This window comes from Melopsittacus undulatus, chromosome 8 (assembly GCF_012275295.1).
Source record: "Melopsittacus undulatus isolate bMelUnd1 chromosome 8, bMelUnd1.mat.Z, whole genome shotgun sequence".
NCBI classification, from domain to species: domain Eukaryota; kingdom Metazoa; phylum Chordata; class Aves; order Psittaciformes; family Psittaculidae; genus Melopsittacus; species Melopsittacus undulatus.
This window is the reverse complement of record NC_047534.1, coordinates 44,442,462-44,459,866: the sequence shown is the minus strand read 5'-3', so window position 1 is coordinate 44,459,866 and position 17,405 is coordinate 44,442,462. Positions and strand designations below refer to the sequence as shown.

The window sequence follows — 17,405 nt, the reverse complement described above, 5'->3', positions numbered from 1 at the left end:
CCTTATGCCTTATGTAGCCTTTCTTATGTTATGGTCCTATGCTAAATAATTTTTTTTTCAATATGTACTTGGTGAATAACTCTTAATTTTTGAAATTTTACTGGCAAGTATCCCAAATTAATTTTGTTTAGATGCATAATTGCAAGCTATGATTCCGTTCCATAACTCACAGAACAAGAGCACTATGTTTCATATGTGTATCATCCTAATATCCCTTTGAATTAATTAACTAATTTCATTAATTTTTGGATTATCCAATATTACCATAATATATGATGTTAGGATACACATAAAGACATATAAGACTATCTAGGAAGACAAAGTGACATCTCTTTCTGTATCTGGTCCCCCAACACGTCAATATGCTCATCTTATTTCTTCTTATTTTGATTATGAGGTTGTTAAGGCAGTAGTTGCCCCTTACTCTGTGCATACAGCATTTAGCGTATTAGTATAATGTGACCCTGATCTTTTCCAGAATGTTGCTGATGATTTATTTATTCTGAAAAACTAATAAAAAGATCAAGAGAGTGGTAGAATTAAATTAACTGTTTTAACAAAAAACATGAAATGTTTTTAGCTATATGAAGAAATATTATATGATAACGACACGACCAATTTTCATGTACTATACAATAAGCAAAGTTGGACAATTTTCTTGCGATATTTAAATGTTCAAAAATTGTACCCACTGGAATTTTTTCAGGCATGAGCAATTTCAGGAAGGTCAAAGTTTTCCTTCCACTTACACATTCATTACTGCCCCACAGTATTTGACAAATACATGTTTTGTTTTAAATATTATTTCCATTTCATTCAAGTACAATTTACTAACATAATAATTTAGAAATAAAGTGTCTATACCAAAATATAGGACTAGCTTATAAAGCTTAAAAATACACAGCATAAACTATATCCACTTAACACTATCTAAGATTACATATCCTAGCAGAAAACTCCACAAACAAATTCAGTAATTGACAAACTCCTTGGGTCTTCCCAGATTCTTTATCTCTTTCCCTGATGTCCCATCTCCTAGCTTTGTATGTGGCAAAGACAACTTAGGCTCGTTACAGCTGTACATCAAATCCTAGACATAATAAACTTATGATAGATGGCTTCTAGAAAAAGGAGTAAGGGCAAAATCCAAGGCACAAGTTGACATGTTCTATACCATCTAGTTGTACTGTGTTAATGATATTGCTGTCTCAACTCTTTACTTGATATCTCTGCCAGAATTAGTCTCTCCTAAAAAAGTGAGTATGTCCCTGCCTGTCAGCTGCTTTACCAAAATTCAGTCTCTTCACTTAAACCACTGAACTAATTTACCAGATTGTGATTTTGGGTAGATAAGGCACTCCAGGCAAATATCTGCTTCTTGCTGCAAATACTGGTTCTAGCATAGGAGTGGGGCAGAGAGATTGCATGATAAGGTCAAAAACTGAGGTAGCCAGATGTACCAAGAGTCATCTGTCATGGCTGTAAACTGACAGAGCTGAAAATTGCCATTCCTTTGTGAAATTATTAAAACTAATTTGATCAAAATCACAGAGAGCAACTATGGCTATTTCTCACAGTGAAGGAGTTAGGTATATAAGATATTAAAGGTCAAAGCCATGAAAGACTAACAGTGTTTACTCTTGAATAATTTTAGAGGATGGAATTAAACAATTTGATTGAGTCACTTCTAATGAAGAAGGGCTCATTGGTGTTCTCACTGGGAGAATGCCACTAAATCATACCTGTTTAAACTGCCTGTTAAAGCAGTGTAGATTCTCTGCTTTTCTCTAGAAAGATAACATGAGTTAATATATTTCTTTTTAAGTGCTGCCGGTTGGTGTTGAGGGAAATGCTGCATTAGCCTTAGGAACGTTTTTTACCACTTTCTGGAACACTGAATATAATACTTCAAAAGTAGAAGGTTCTAATCTCATTTAGTCATGATTTTATTTAAAATATTAAAAATTATGGGTAAAAAGCAAAATAAGATGCTTTACTTACAGTGATGTTTTTAATAATTCTGAGAACCTGCTCAGGTAACAGCATCTCTAAGGCTTAACCATTACTAAGTGGAGTATGTCTTAGAATAATCTGTTTAGCTTTGTTATGAAAAGAATAATTAAAACATGAGTTGTAGTTTATCTGAAAACAGTCTTAACACATCTTGGAAAGCAATATCTCTTCTGTATTAACATCCTCTTAAGGAAACTGTTCCAATGTAGGTCTTCAGGACTGAGATAAACAGTATAACAAAACTAACTTGGGCAGTTTAAAAAGCTGAGGTCTTCCATTTTGTTATGGGCCAATCTAAATAGGTGTTTTTTCTCTCTGGGAGTCAAAAATCTGATACATGTATATATTTTTAAAAAATTAGTATTTCTGGAACCAGGATTTATGCAAATTTCCCAACTAATACAGTAGCTTGGGCAGAAATAACTATAAAGACAGAATTGCCCTGAAATGCCATCTCAGTTCCACACTGTGGACATGTACAGCCAATTAACTGGGTCACATAATGTGTGAAGGCAAGAGACCAAAATATTCTGGGAGTAAAACCAGCTTTGATCCCTTAGCAAGGCCTTTCCACAGAAGTGTATCACAGCTGGGAAGACAGCCAAGAAACCTTGTATTCTCCTCTGTCATAAACCCTGCCAAGTCACAGACGTTTTAACTATTGCAGATTAGCAGCCCGTTAAAGCTAATTAATTTTTAGACCAGATAGCCACTGTGTTTCTGTTTTACTGAAAATGATAACAGAATAGTTTCATGGGACAAAGTATTGAGAAATCAGATGAAATCTGGACCAAATGTATTGTTTCACTTGCAAAGTTGCAGTGTTCGTAAGAGGAAACTTTCACAATGTAGTGACTTTTTTTTGCTAAGGAATAAGGTAGAATGACCAGAGTTCATTAAAAATAGCATGTTTCAAAATTAGGTTTTGTCCTCATAAAATCTCAAGTTTGATACACCCTGGGTACAAAATTATTAACCCTGAGGAATGAACAAACTGATGGCCAGCCATCCTTTTCCTTCTGGCATGTAAATCTACTTTAAATAATACATCCAGATCACTGCAGGCTATTACTAAGGCAGTAAGACTGCTTGTAAGACTGCTTGGTAGTAAAGAGTTTTACAACATAAAAGACTTAACTACAGTAAATTTTACAATATTAAAGTCTGTGTACTTACATCAACAATCAGGAAGTCCAGCCAGCACCAGGCATTAGTAAAATATATTTGAAAACCATATGCTACCCACTTTAAAAGCATTTCTAAAATGAAAATATACGTAAAAACTTTGTCAGCATATTCCAGCATGGTCTTGATAGTTTTGCGCTGTTCAATATATATATCTTCAAAAGCCTATGAAAAAAAAATATATTTAGGGATTACTAATGTTTCACAGAATACACATGATAAAAATAAGCTATTTTTTCCCCTTGTTCTTCTTCATATTTCCCATCTTTACCCACTCTACAAATTGGAGCAATATGCCTTGTCTGAAGTTGGATATATATCTATATGTATATATACTATTTTACTAATGAATGAAGAAATAAACTCAAAGCACAGATTTTCATCCAATGTGGTATTAAGACACTTTCACATACACACACACAAGAAACCCCCATTCTTATACAAAGTCTGTTCCAGATATGTACATTCCATTCTAGAAAACAGTTGGGTAGATTACATTTCTATCCTCCATTAATCAAACGTATGTCTAGCAGACAAACTAAAGAGCAATATATTTGCTAGAATGTACACTTTGGTACTGTAGCGAATGTTAAGTAAAGCTGAAGAGGTGGGTAATGTACATCTTGTTGGAAAGAGGTTGTTAGGCTTAATTTGTTGTCACAGCCTTTCCTATCTTCTGCCTCTAAAAAGGAACAGAATAAAGTACTTATTTCTTTTTTTTTTTTGTGTGGTCTTTCATGAGCAGAATCCAAGAAGTGGCAGAGCCTAGAAGGAATTAAGAACTTAAAATATAGCTATATATTCAGTTTACAGTACTCAGTACTCAAATCTATTGATGGACACAATGAAATTTTGCAGGCAATTTAAATTTTGAGTAGCTATGCTGGCTTAAATGAAACTTTGCCAGCTTTACAGTTGTTAATCAAAAGTATCACTAAAAAAGTGTATGTGAAAGTTGACAAATTTTTCAAGTTTGGGCTAAGTTTCATTCCATCCTGAAATGACGGAATGCAAGTGGTTTTATTCAGCTCCACGTAAAACAAGGCTTTCTGAAGCCAATCTGAATTTTGCTGTTGCTTTTAAGGAGATATCTAAATATTTCAGCATCTGCATTTTTTTTCTACTTACTAGTGCACCACTGCTGAGGAGAATCATGAAGACAATGAAAGTCTCAAACCAGTTGTGCTCAACTATGCTGTAGCAGGTTTTTCTAAGATTCCACCAAATTTTTCCTTTGCCATCCTCTATACTTACTTGACAACATGGAAATTTCTTCACACAACCTGCATTAGATTAAGATACATTAAGATCCAAAAGCAAATTATTTCAAAGTCAATATTTATTGTGGTATCAACATTGTTAGAAGCATTAACAAATTTTATAATAATTTTCTAAATTAAACACTGGAATCCTCTTTATAGGATGCTGGATATTGGAATTTAGATAAGTATTCGAAGATAAACCAGACAATAGTGAACGTACCGTATGAGTAAACAATCAAAATAAACCTACTAATATTTTTGACTGTTAGCATGCAAACTGTTTCATTTGTTGATGGACTATCACAAACATGAATTTGTTCCAAATTTCAAGGGCCCTTCCAAATCAGTGTGAAGTGTTTGAAAAGTAGAAAAGTTAATAAAGTTTCTTAGTTACAAGATGTACACAGTGGCCAGGCAGATAAAGTTACTCAAAGCCTAAGGAAACTGTGTTTTGATTTTCATCTGATTTCCACCATTCTAGGTTGAGGATTTTCTTTTGATTGTTGAGGTCATCAAGGTCCACCAGATTTGAAAGCCCCAAGAACTTAAATATGCCTAGTAATAATGCCATTTTACTAATACATCTCTTAAAGCACAGTTATTCTACAACCTTCTGTAAAACAGGCTTCTGGTTCAAGAGCTTCTTCACTTTCAATTTCTGCTTGCTCGCCCTCTCCAGGAGGAGCAATATCAACTGTGCTGCCTTCTGATGAACTGGATGCATTTAGTTTCTGCAAATAAAGTTCCACAGAACAATTTTTTCTCATTAGATACATATTCTGTAAAAAAATGATATTGAATCAAATCATGCCAGTCTGACTTTTTGAAGAACACTAAATTTATACTTATAAATGTGCATCACCATAAGTAAAAACATAGTAATGATTGATATGTGCATTGTATAGTTCTGCTTCCCAGTTTATCTTCTCATAGGGAACAACTGAATATAACTTATCTACTAACCTGGTCCATGTATAAGACTTCTGAAGTATTCTCAGTAGTATTAAAACTGGAGAGCTTACATGTACCACACTCTCGAGTTACTTCATTTTACTGGATTACACTGCAAATGTGTCTTAATTTTCCCAGCGAAATGAACTAACAGAAAGCTCCACATATATCTTCATGTCCTCTGCAGATGGTGTTTTCATAAACATATACCATATCTGGATTAAAAATTTGTAAATTTAATGGCATTTAATGGCAAATTTCTGCACAATTTAATTTTTTGCAGAAAGCACAAATTACCAGATCCTAAATACCATCTTTGCATTCTAGTCTTCTGTGCATACTGAGAGACCCCTGAGGTCCTGTCCTCAGGTCCTTTCCATCCTGAATTTTTCTGTCATTCCACTACTTTTGTGTTCAGTAAAATACTACATTCCTTGCTATGGTAAAAGCTTAGTTAAATAAAGCAACTGAAATTAGGTAACTTTTTACCAAGTACATTGAAATTTGGATCAGGTCAAGCTATTTATCAGACGTGCAAGACTGCCCATAATTTTGTCCTTTTAAGAAAGCATATTTTGAAAGGACAAACTTGCCAAAGATGCACACAACTAATGCAATAATCAGACATAGAGTTGTAACTTGTATTCAGTTGTCAATACTGTGTGTCCTTAATTGCTTCCATCCAAACTACATTGTCTTTTACTGTGAAATAAGTCTTGTAATCAGAAAGCAACATTAAAAAAACCATGTCAGTGGAATATTTCCGGTTTATACCATGTAGCAGTAATACACAGGAATTTTGAGGGGGATGGAGAAGGCAGCTGTAACTAAATAGTTCAAATTGTACAGGCATTGATGTAACAAAAGGGCATTTGGTCACAGACTAGATTTATAGCTTCAGCTAAGCAGATCTGGTCATGCCCTTTGACATATATGAAGACCTTTCAATATAAGTTTTTTGAGGGAATTCTTGTTACAAGTTACTTTTCTCATTTAGTTTTCAAGATAGTGACCTTTTTAGAATATATGTAAAGAAATACTGCTCAGATGATTTGAATGATTTTGCAACAAATAATAAAGAATAACTCTTTATAGAGGCATTTCCATGTATTCTCTTCTTCAGAGGCACTGCTGCAAATTAAAAATAGTTATTTAACTCTTCAGTCCCTTCAGGAAAATGCATCGGGAACTAAGGGCTTTTTTTCTGCCAGAAATTTGGTAAATGGCACATATATCTTCATATAGTTTGGTAAGCAGTTCTTTCTTCATATTCAGCTCTTACATGACAGGAATGAAGTTTAAAAAAATGTTTGGTGATGGATAATTTCAGGATTAAGTTTCAAGAAGCTGCCCTTCACACACGTGCAAATGCAGTCATTACAGGGTCACTCACCCTTAGGCTGCATGGCTATCACTGCATTGTAACCAAAAACAAAGGCCTTGTTGCATAATAATAGAAAAGATTTCTGACAAGCACACAGGTATAAGTTTGGAAAACATTCTTTTTCTTCATAAACATTGTGATCCTTCACACATGGAAAATTGTGCTGACAAATGTGAAAAGGTTTGATAAATACATTGAGATTTGGATGTTGGTTAATTTTTGCTTAGCAAACTTGCAATAGATATCATGTTTTCTTTTTCATACTGATTTTCCTCTGTAATTTCCAAAACTAATGTAAGTAAAATAATTACAGCCATATTGCCTCTAAATGGCATCATTTTATTACTGGTCATGGAGATCAATAAGTCTGAAATAAAATATCATGTCCTTCCCATTGTGAGAGTATTTTAAACTTTGCTTTCTGTATTACATTTACAGACCTAAATACACATTAATGTACACTGTATTAAGCATTATTAGCACACCACTGTATTATACACACATAAGGCTATCTTTTATAAAGGAAATAAGATTTGTGAATTAACTTTATTGTTATATATCATTGTAATACAAGGAAATACAAGTCTTAAACTTGTCACTGAAATTATAGGCAGTTTCTTCTTTAAATAAAAACCAAATATTTTGCAAATAAGAATCTGTCACATTCAAGTTAGGAAAATTAAAACTAATTCATGGCCTGATCCATCATCATTAAATCAATTACTGACTTAATAGTAGCAGGATAGAGGTTCATAGTAGGCATCAATTATTAATCTATATGATTGCCAATTACCGAATTAAAAGGCACTCAATTTTTTAACTGCATCTTCCCATGTAAACTCTGTTGCAGGTAGTCCTGTCAGCATAGTTACTAAAAAACAAGTGATAGAAGTGAATCACTGCAAACAAAACCTGCTATAATTCTCTTCACTTTTTTTCACATAAATCATTCTATTCATTTTTTTCCACATAATTTTAAACAACCATATTATAAAAAGAAACTCATTAAGTTAATAAAACTCCTCTTTGCTTCAAGACCCAATATTAGAAAAGAATCATTACATTTTAAATAAGGTGACTTTAATGGTGGGTTTTTTCCTAGGAATAAAACCAATAAAGCTAATTGGAAACTCAATATACATCATGGATTAACATAGTCTTCTTTTCACCTCATAAATGTGATTATCAGCCCCTTGAACATGCCATGCCCTATAAATACTTATTTGCAACTTCAGTGATATCACATTTTCCTCTACAAGGATAAAATTGAAAGCAATTGCTTATGATGCAGCATTCTCAAGGCCTGAATCAGCAAAACAACATGCTTGACTACAGCAGAAGCCTGAGCAATACTGTGGAAATCACACACAAAAATAAAACAGAAAATAAGACTACCTCAGTGGGATTTTTTGTTTGTTTTTTCTTTTTTCTCTGAAAATAGTACTACGTATAAATATTATTGCAAAGGATATTAAAAAAAAACAACAAAACAAACAAAAACTTCATCACCAACCCAAATACTTGGTTAATATATGTATAATCAGCCTCCATTCTGTCCTTTCAGAGCAGCGCATCTCTTCTAGCTTCAATAATTAAAACAAGCTTTGACCAACAGCATGTTAATGTGCCCATTTACAGGAAAATGCATTCACCTAAGGCCTGGTCTTGCTCTCATTTGATCTTATTCTAGATTTCAATAAGAGCAAGAGCAGGATACTAAAATTTTAAGCTTTACAAAGGGCTTCATGAGTCAAGTGACAATAAAATAAAGGGATTCAGCCATTACAAATTGCCTTTAGTAATTCAGCCATGTGGTTTTATCCTTTGAGTCTTGGAAGCTGCACTGTAATTGAGTGACAAAATATAAAATAATGGAGATCAATGATTGCAAAGTGATTCTAAACTGACTTTCAATCTCAGATGTTATGATATTTGACTTCTATATAATATTAAGGAAGCCACTTTAAAAATCAATTTCCTTAGAGTTTTATTTAATGTTCAAAGCATATCTTGGTTTAAAATTTAATCAGTAAAATCTGAGAATTTTCAGAATAAACTTCAATATTAATTTCTTTTGGCATCTCTGGAAAATTTATATTACAGTATAGTATAAGTAGATCATACTAAACTTTAATCATTGGTACAAAATGAACTATTTTGTTATCCTTCTGAAGCTAGTGAGATTGCCTGAAGAAAATAGCTTTGCATTTTGCTGTGGGACTGAAATCTCAATCCCAACAAAATATTGACACATTGTTTTACTAGCCTTTACTTTTACTTGGCCTCCTTAGTTTCATGGAATATTTGGTGTCCCTGTTCCTGAAAGCTCTGCTAGTTGCACATCATAGAGATTATACTTGCCTATAATTAAAAAAACAAAATCAAAACCCCCCAAAACCCAGGGTTAATATACATGGAATTTTATAAAAATTATGCTGGCTACTCCATAGTCTTTCTAATCTACACCAAGTGAAATCCTCCAACTCAGTCACAGATGCTATCATGAAACACCACTGTTTATGAAGGAGTTTGAAATTTAAGAAAAGACCATTTGTAAAATGCTTTGCTTTAAGAGATTATTAAGGGGGATTTTTTGCCAAGTATAATTTTAGCAATTATGAAACTATTTACTCTGTTTACAGTTCATAAAACTCAAGATATGCACTGCCCAAATGAATATAAAATGTAGTTTGTAGCATCTTTAAGATTTGCATTACAGTGCATCATAGATTTAAAAGTATAGCAGTTAATGTGTATGCAAGTAGCTACTGCAATAGTTTAAATATTATTCATGAAGGAGCTGAAGTTGTGGCAGTAATCATTATAAAAATCACTTAACACATTTCCTTACATATTTACATTTATAAGGGCTGAATCAAAAAGGGCTGTTTTTTAAAAAAAAAAAACTACGCATGCTCCCTTTTTCTTTGGCCTCTTTAACGTATCACATTCCAGTACCGTTATGATCCATACTTCAAAACCTGTAGAGCATGCAGTTATTGCTAAAGACTGTATTAAAATATTCAGAAAAATCATTAGCAGGTTAAAAAATGTATGTTGGGGTTGCCAGTCCCACCTGACCATGCTGTGATGTGAGTCCCATGACTCAGCAGAGAGCAGCTGTGCATGTTTATACTGTCTTGCAATGGATAGGGAAGGTACATAGCTGAATAGCATGCAGGCCAGTCAAAATCCATTATAAAGTGATTATATATATATATACATATATATGTATAACTTGCTTAGGTAACCTGTGTGAAAGTGGTGACACGTTGCTCTACCTGGTTAAAAAGCACCAGAGCTGCATTCTTGATTGCTCCAGCTTGGTTTTACCCCTGTGAGAAGTAAGAATGGTAGGTAGTGAAGTTCAAGACACAGGATCTCTAGTTTTCCTCTTTTTGGAATCTCTAATTCAAACATGGCTTTAACACAATTAAAACAGAATTATTAAATATTTTATGATCAGTTGGCAAAAAGGGAAATACATACCACCTGAAATGTTCAACAAACTTTTCCTACAGAACTTGTATATTTTAGAGAAATAAGAAATACAGAAGCTAGACCTAATAAACCACACTCTGAAATGGTGATTTATAAATAAAAATAGAATTACTTTAATTAATAAAGACATGGTTAGTGGATTTGGAAAGTATTCCAATATTTATATAGTACTTTATGCATATTAAGGAAATTTTAAGGGGTTTTTTTTTTGGTTGAAAGTTCTAGTCTTCATTTAAGTGACTATGTGATTATCACTTTCATTTGAAAAAAATGGATATGCAGTAAGAAAAATACACTGAAGATGTATGTCTTCCCATTCCTCCTTCATCCCCTAATAGTGATAAAATTTCTGGGTCTGAATGAAAAAAAAACTCCATAATTTCTGTTTAAATGGAATGTCAAGAAGTATCATATTGTATAAGTTTAGATTTAGAATGCTATATACTTCCAAGTCTGTAATCTCTCTCTAATTTTCAAAAGAGGATTGGATTGGTGTCTGGATGGAGGCCCATCATTGTGTCCAGAGATGTGGTCTCATTCATTAAGTATCCACAGCTAGTCCATAACAAGGAATCTGTGGCTTCTGAAGACATCATTCCAGAATTGGTCAGTTACAGAAAATGAAAATTTAGATTGTTGGATATTTTAAAAGAAATGTGATAAAAAAAAATCATCCAACAAACTGATCACATCACTGCAGGGCATGTTTTGGCTAGGAAATTTATTGAAGCCCAATGACAATAGTTAACTTTGGGGAATGCAGTAAGTATGTTCAACCTAGTCACAAAATCACTAGTGATGCCAATCTGAAAACTGAATTTATTTCTCATTTTGAAAATTTATTGGATTAGGTGATGAAGGATATTTTTAATTTTATTAAAAGCACCAGTTGCAATTTCAGAAGTCAATTGAGCAGTCAGACTTCTCCAGTCTGAATTTGTAGTTACTGTACATATACTGTAGATAGAAAGGCTTTTGAAATTCTGAATGATAGAGGCCTGCAGGTGTATGTATTTCTTTAGTTGTGAAATAAGCTTTCCATACCTGATGAATATCTTTGAAATTACTTTTCCACGTTGAAATCCAAACTGTATTCATAAAATTGTGATTCAGATAGAATGAGCAGTTGTTTAAGTGGTACAGAAATACAAGTCAGGAGTTTTATGTTTGGTAAGATTAACAGTCTATTGATTTCACTGACTAGCAGGCATACTTTATAATAGAAACAGCAGCCCCAATGCTAAATTTAAAATCATCAAACTGTCCTCTTTAGTTATTTCTAATCTTCTTACTATCTTCATAGTTAAGTATCTTGAGTATCTTACTTTCAGAGCAGAAATCAGTTATTTCTGATGGTTATTTCACTGGGTGTTACCTCTATTTTCTGTAGCAGATATTAAAAATAATCCTCCTTCAAAGTATCAATGAAATGTTTGCTTCTTTCAGGTACTTTCTGCCAACTGTTATTATAAAGCAGTGGGTAACTTAGAAATCTAATAAATGTTATTGTTCTGTTTCATCCAAATGGAGACTTCCCAGAATTACTAGTGATACATATGAGAAAGATCTTCTTTTTGTCTGAAACATGCAATCAGGATCCAGAATAAATTCTGAAGCAGATTTGGCAAGTTACTAACTAGCAAATTAATTAGGAAGTGTTTTGATGAAGGAAGACGGGGAGTAAGAAAAATTACAATTTGCTCCTCACTCGCCTGCTCTATAGCCTTGTTCTTGGAGCATTCCTCATTGAGGAATATGCCCTGTTCTTGGCATATTCCTCAGGGGCACACAGCCTCTGCCTCAGCTCTAGCATGACCTGTTATTGCTGACAGATTTTAAATAATCATTCTGTTCTTAGCATTAGTGACAGTCAGTAAGACACAAAAAAATGAAAAATGGGCCATTTTACAGTTCCTGTGAAGATCTAGTTTCCAGCAACTCTGTTGTTAAATAAAAAGTTATTAAAGAGGATACTTCCTGAGGGTATTGTAAGTGCTAAGTACTACCACAGTTAAGTCAGGGAAATATCTGCCTCATCTCTTACCCTTCCTTTTGAAGACCAGGCCTTCTCCTAGAAGAAATGTCTCATTGGCACCCCTTGAGAGGGAAAATAAAGTAAACAATGGTGTGCTGTTCTAGAGAGGTAACTTAAACACTGTACCAATATACTCCTCAAAGACAATCAGGAGGCAGCAAAAGATTCAACAGTACTGTTGACTTGGTAGGAGAAGACTGGGAAACTTCACAAATTCCTATCACACACCGGAACATTTGTTCCTATATTATGGAAGTGGATTTTTGTACACATACTTTAAAAAAAGAGCATACAATCCTTCTCCTAAAAATAATCCAGAAGGAATGGATGAAGGAAACCAGAATAGAAACTGCAAGTAATATAGAATTAACAATTTTCAGGGTACTGGTAATAAATTCATGTCTTATTACATACCATTCACAACATTCACACTTGAACTGTATGAATACCTGCCAAACAATTAAATGCTAAACAGCTGTGTGTGAGGAGAACTTGCAGGAAGCACTACTGCTCCTGCTTCACAATGGTAATGATTATTACAGTCTACAGAAACCTTGAGGCTCCACATGAGTCCTAAGTTTATCCTATACCCATTGAGGATTTCTGTACAAGTTCTTTAGATAAACATCATCCATCATTTACTGGCAGATTTCCTACAGTCACCTGAAATTTTCACTTTCAAATTCCTTATAGAGACTTTTGTATTTTGAATTTGTTTTCTCTTCCTGAATACATACATATAAAGCTAAAATCCCTTTTGATTCATTATGGTCCTGAAATTTCAGGATGGCCTTAGAAGAAAAAACCATGCCTGAACTGTACAAAGATGAGAATGAACAGAGAAATTCACTTGTGCAGTCACCTTGAAACTGGTATAATTCAGGACTTCTCAACACAGCAAGGGCTTTTACTACATTTTCTTAGGATGTATTTACATTATATATTCCCTTGAAAAGCAGAGGAGTTTCTGTCTTTGCATTGCATTTTGTTTTTTCTTCAGCTGTTCTGATAGAATAGATAGCAACACGCCATAAACTGAATCATTCAATCTCTCTTAAAGAAGAAATAAACATCTACGGGATGATGTTATTTAATTTGCACCACTCCAGTGACATGCTTGATAGAACAGACCCACAAACATTGCAACAGTGAAACTGGTAAAGACTGCCCGAGGAAGAGGAGCCAGGTGTGGATGGGAACTTCCCAAGCAGCTCTGCTGCTGAGGCTGACATGCCACATAACCACACATTTAGCATGTGCACAGTTTATAAGCATACCAACTTCCTAATGCGTATTACAAATGCTTTTTAAATTAACATATTCAGGAAGTGCTTAGGCATGTAACTTCATAAGATGGAGTTATTTGGAAGGTGCTCATCACTGGATTTATAAAAAATACCCAGAAGGAAAGCAGAAAAAAGTTAGTAAAATGCCATTTTAACAAACATCAGAATACATGAAAATACTTGGAAGTCTTTGCTAAGTCTTTTGCTAATGGAAAAACAACTTTTATTAGAACAGCTTATGTGAAAAATACTTCATTTTCAGACCCAAAGTCATTCTGAAATTTTTTTTTCTATACCAGCTGATCAGTTAAATTATATAACTTTACACTTCCTGTGTCTCTTATAATCTTAAATTCTCATGGAAAAGCACTACTGGTATACTGTCTTATATATCTGCATTAAAAATATTTGTCTCATAACTGAGCAACTCAGTCTGATGATAGAATATCTTGCTCTTAATCTCACAACTGTTATGCAGAATAACCTTTGCAGCTGCAGGTAAACACACACTTTGGATGTTTCTTTATTTTCTTTAGCAAAAAAACTCCGCAACAAACCCAAACATACTATGATTAACTGGATTATGCTTATCCATTAATGTTATGTGATGTAGCTTGCTGTTGCTGAGGAATATGGCATTATTTTGGGTGGCATGGTTCAGCAGGAGGTGTCCTTGCCCATGGCAGGGGGGGTTGGAACTAGATGATCTTAAGATCCTTTCCAACCCTAACTTTTCTATGATTCTACGATTTGCAAATATGGCAGCTCTACAGCTATGATAGAGTCATGAACACGGGGCTTCTTAATAGGAGAGTTTTCTTTATGGTAAACAAATCCTTTTGTATTAATGAGTTAATCACATAACATCATAACTTCTCATCTAATTGAAAACATTTACCAATGGTCCTTATCCGTTAAACCTCACAGTTCCTACATTTCTAATGGCATTGAATATAATTATATTCTGCTATATGTATTTATTAGCTAAATTAGCTAAATCTGATGCATTCATTAGCTTGTCATTGATCATTATTCCAATATACAGTTTTCCTTGAGTCCCATTACAACCTGTTCATGATCACTTCTGGTATTTGAGCCCCTTATATTTTGAGGCACATGGCTTCTGGTTTTTAGACCAGCTTCTTTCTCTTTGCACAATAATTACAGAATATGGCTTTCCAGTAAACTATTTCCAGATGCATCTATATTACAAGTTTATTCTAATCTCCAGGATATTTTGAGATGCTGCTTTACCATAACATTGGCTGGTATATGGATTATTTCAGTTCAGCCAGCTATAGTTTATGAACCCAAAATCTGTAAGAATATTACTCACAAAACTTTTTAGATAATCCAGAATTCATCACTGATTTATGGAGTCTTAGGGTTCATTTTCAGAACTAATCTATATATATAATTTTTCTTTCTCCAGTTACATTTCGTTGAGTATACAGTGATGTATATATTTAATTTTTCTTTAGCCTTCTACAATTCCATAAATCCTGATTCCATAAATCCTGATCGCATTATAGGTACTACAGAAAGAATGCTTTATGAAATGTGTGCTAGTCCTAAAAACCTCATAAAGTTGTTAAAGAAACATCTGCCAAATGCTAATAAACAGAGTATTAAAAATGTAAACTCTAAGGATCCACTAGCGTACCATCGCACAGGGTAATTTTTTTTACAATTATCATTTCATTAAATACTAAAATATAAAATATATTTACAAGGGAGAAGACAATTTTTAAACAATTCCAAATATATAAATGCATAGCAACATAATTGTTAGGATTAAAAAAATCCTACCTGTTTGCTTTCTTCCATATCAGATTCACTGCTAAATTCTTCTGTATTTAAATTTTCAAAATCTGATTCTCCAACTGCAATGGGCACTGTCACAGTGAGACCTGGGTTGTTTATGAATGACATGTAATCATTTTCATCGATTACGCATTTTTCCACACTGCTGCCTGTTCCTACACCACTGGTGGTTCCATTCCCATCTTTAAGATAATTCATATCTTTGTTTATTTCAACAGCAGTATGATTGGAAATGCAGCTGCCTTTCTTGTTGTTTAGCTCTTCAAGTGCCTTGATTTCCTCTAAAGCTTTCTGCTTTCTAATGAAGGCTTTTTGGATGAACTCCTGTATCTTTTTTTTAACATAATCTATTCCCTTCTGTATCCTTGCCACAGCAATCTGGAGATTGTTCATTTCATTATCATCATCGGTAGCAGCAAGGTTGTCTGAACTAAATGAGCTCAGCAGCAAGGCCAGAAATAGGTTCAATACCTAAAAGATGAGAAAATACAGCTGTAGAGTAAATACACACATGTAAGAAGTGGTGGACTTAGCAGTGCCAGGTTAACAGTTGGACTTCATGATTTTAAAGATCTTTTCTAGTTTAAATGATCCTATGATTCTAAAAGAATAGTAGAACAGGTTGCTGATCATAAAAAGCTGCCCGACGCTCTGCACATTTCTGCTGATATAATATCAAGATTGCAAGGTCATGTAGATAACTAGGATAAGAACATTTTTAATTCTATTTTATAAAAGCTTAAATTGTGTTAAAATGTATCACTAAAGGAAAATAATTTTGACAGGTAATGAAATACAGTTTTTAAGCATATCAGAATTAACTGCAGGGATTAACAGTAAATGACACTTTAAAGTGTAAATGGTGCATTCCAGTTACAATCCTGATTTCTAAGTTCTCACCAATTCAATACGAATTGAACTTTTGGCATTTTAACTTGTCGGCTTGAATTAGAATTTTTCTATAATGGTTACTTCTATAATTTTGAGTTAGAAGCTTTCAAACATATTTTTAGGATGGACATCCAATCACTCTGTATTTTGTTTTCTGGTTTTTATACCTAAACAGGCCAAAAAAGTGGTGGACTTACATTCAAGAGATACTATATAAGAACAGCTACATTATACTTTATTAAGTCAGAAGTATTAGTGCTGGAATCAGCTTCCATGGGTGTAAGAAAACTAGATTTCTTTTTCCTCTGAAGATGCAGCTGCCCAAAAGCTGATGCAGCATAAGCTTTATTATTTCAAGAGTAGTTAGGAAGACATTCAGATTTAAACAGCACCTCTAAAATAGCTGCAGCATTCCAGTGATAGGGTGTTTGATTTGACATTTTGGTATATTCCTAAACTCTTGAACCCATAGTGAGAGTACTCCAGTGTATGAAAATGAGTAAAAAGGGGGAAAAGAGAATCACCTTATGTTTTTATCCAAAATCTAGCACATTCAGATTTATTTTTAAATTATAAACAGAATTATGACATTCTCATTGTCTAGTTGTAACTTATGTACAGTTTTGCATTAGAGTTAATGCTCAAAAACATTCATCACGTACCACAAGGTTTCCAATCACCATGACCAGCATGAAAACAATAAGGCACATGGTTTGGCCTGCAACCTCCATGCAGTCCCACATTGTTTCTATCCATTCTCCACACAGCACTCGGAATACAATCAGGAAAGAGTGGAAAAAGTCGTGCATGTGCCAGCGTGGAAGCACACAGTCACTGGAGATCTTGCAGACACATTCCTTGTAGCTTTTCCCAAACAGCTGCATCCCAACCACAGCAAAAATGAACACAATGATGGCCAGCACCAGGGTCAGGTTCCCCAGAGCCCCCACTGAGTTGCCAATAATCTTAATCAGCATATTCAGAGTTGGCCAAGATTTTGCCAATTTGAAAACTCGCAACTGAAAAACAAAAATGCACAGGAATAAACAGTGTTAGCTATGAAACAGAAGCTA

The 17,405-nt window shown here is 33.9% G+C and overlaps 1 protein-coding gene across 17 annotated transcripts in view; it reads right to left on the bottom strand.

Annotated features, from left to right (window-relative positions):
• The window catches only part of LOC101881002 (sodium channel protein type 2 subunit alpha-like), a 55,011-nt gene that overhangs the window by 13,639 nt on the left and 23,967 nt on the right, over positions 1 to 17,405 (bottom strand). For all 17 annotated transcript variants that reach the window (XM_034065104.1, XM_034065105.1, XM_031052062.2 and 14 more), the window contains 5 exons: positions 16,995 to 17,351; positions 15,427 to 15,912; positions 5,071 to 5,191; positions 4,327 to 4,481; positions 3,190 to 3,363 (listed from right to left, as the gene is read on the bottom strand). In XM_034065104.1, coding sequence (XP_033920995.1) covers positions 3,190 to 3,363; positions 4,327 to 4,481; positions 5,071 to 5,191; positions 15,427 to 15,912; positions 16,995 to 17,351 — 1,293 coding nt within the window. The remainder of the gene's footprint in view (positions 1 to 3,189; positions 3,364 to 4,326; positions 4,482 to 5,070; positions 5,192 to 15,426; positions 15,913 to 16,994; positions 17,352 to 17,405) is intronic.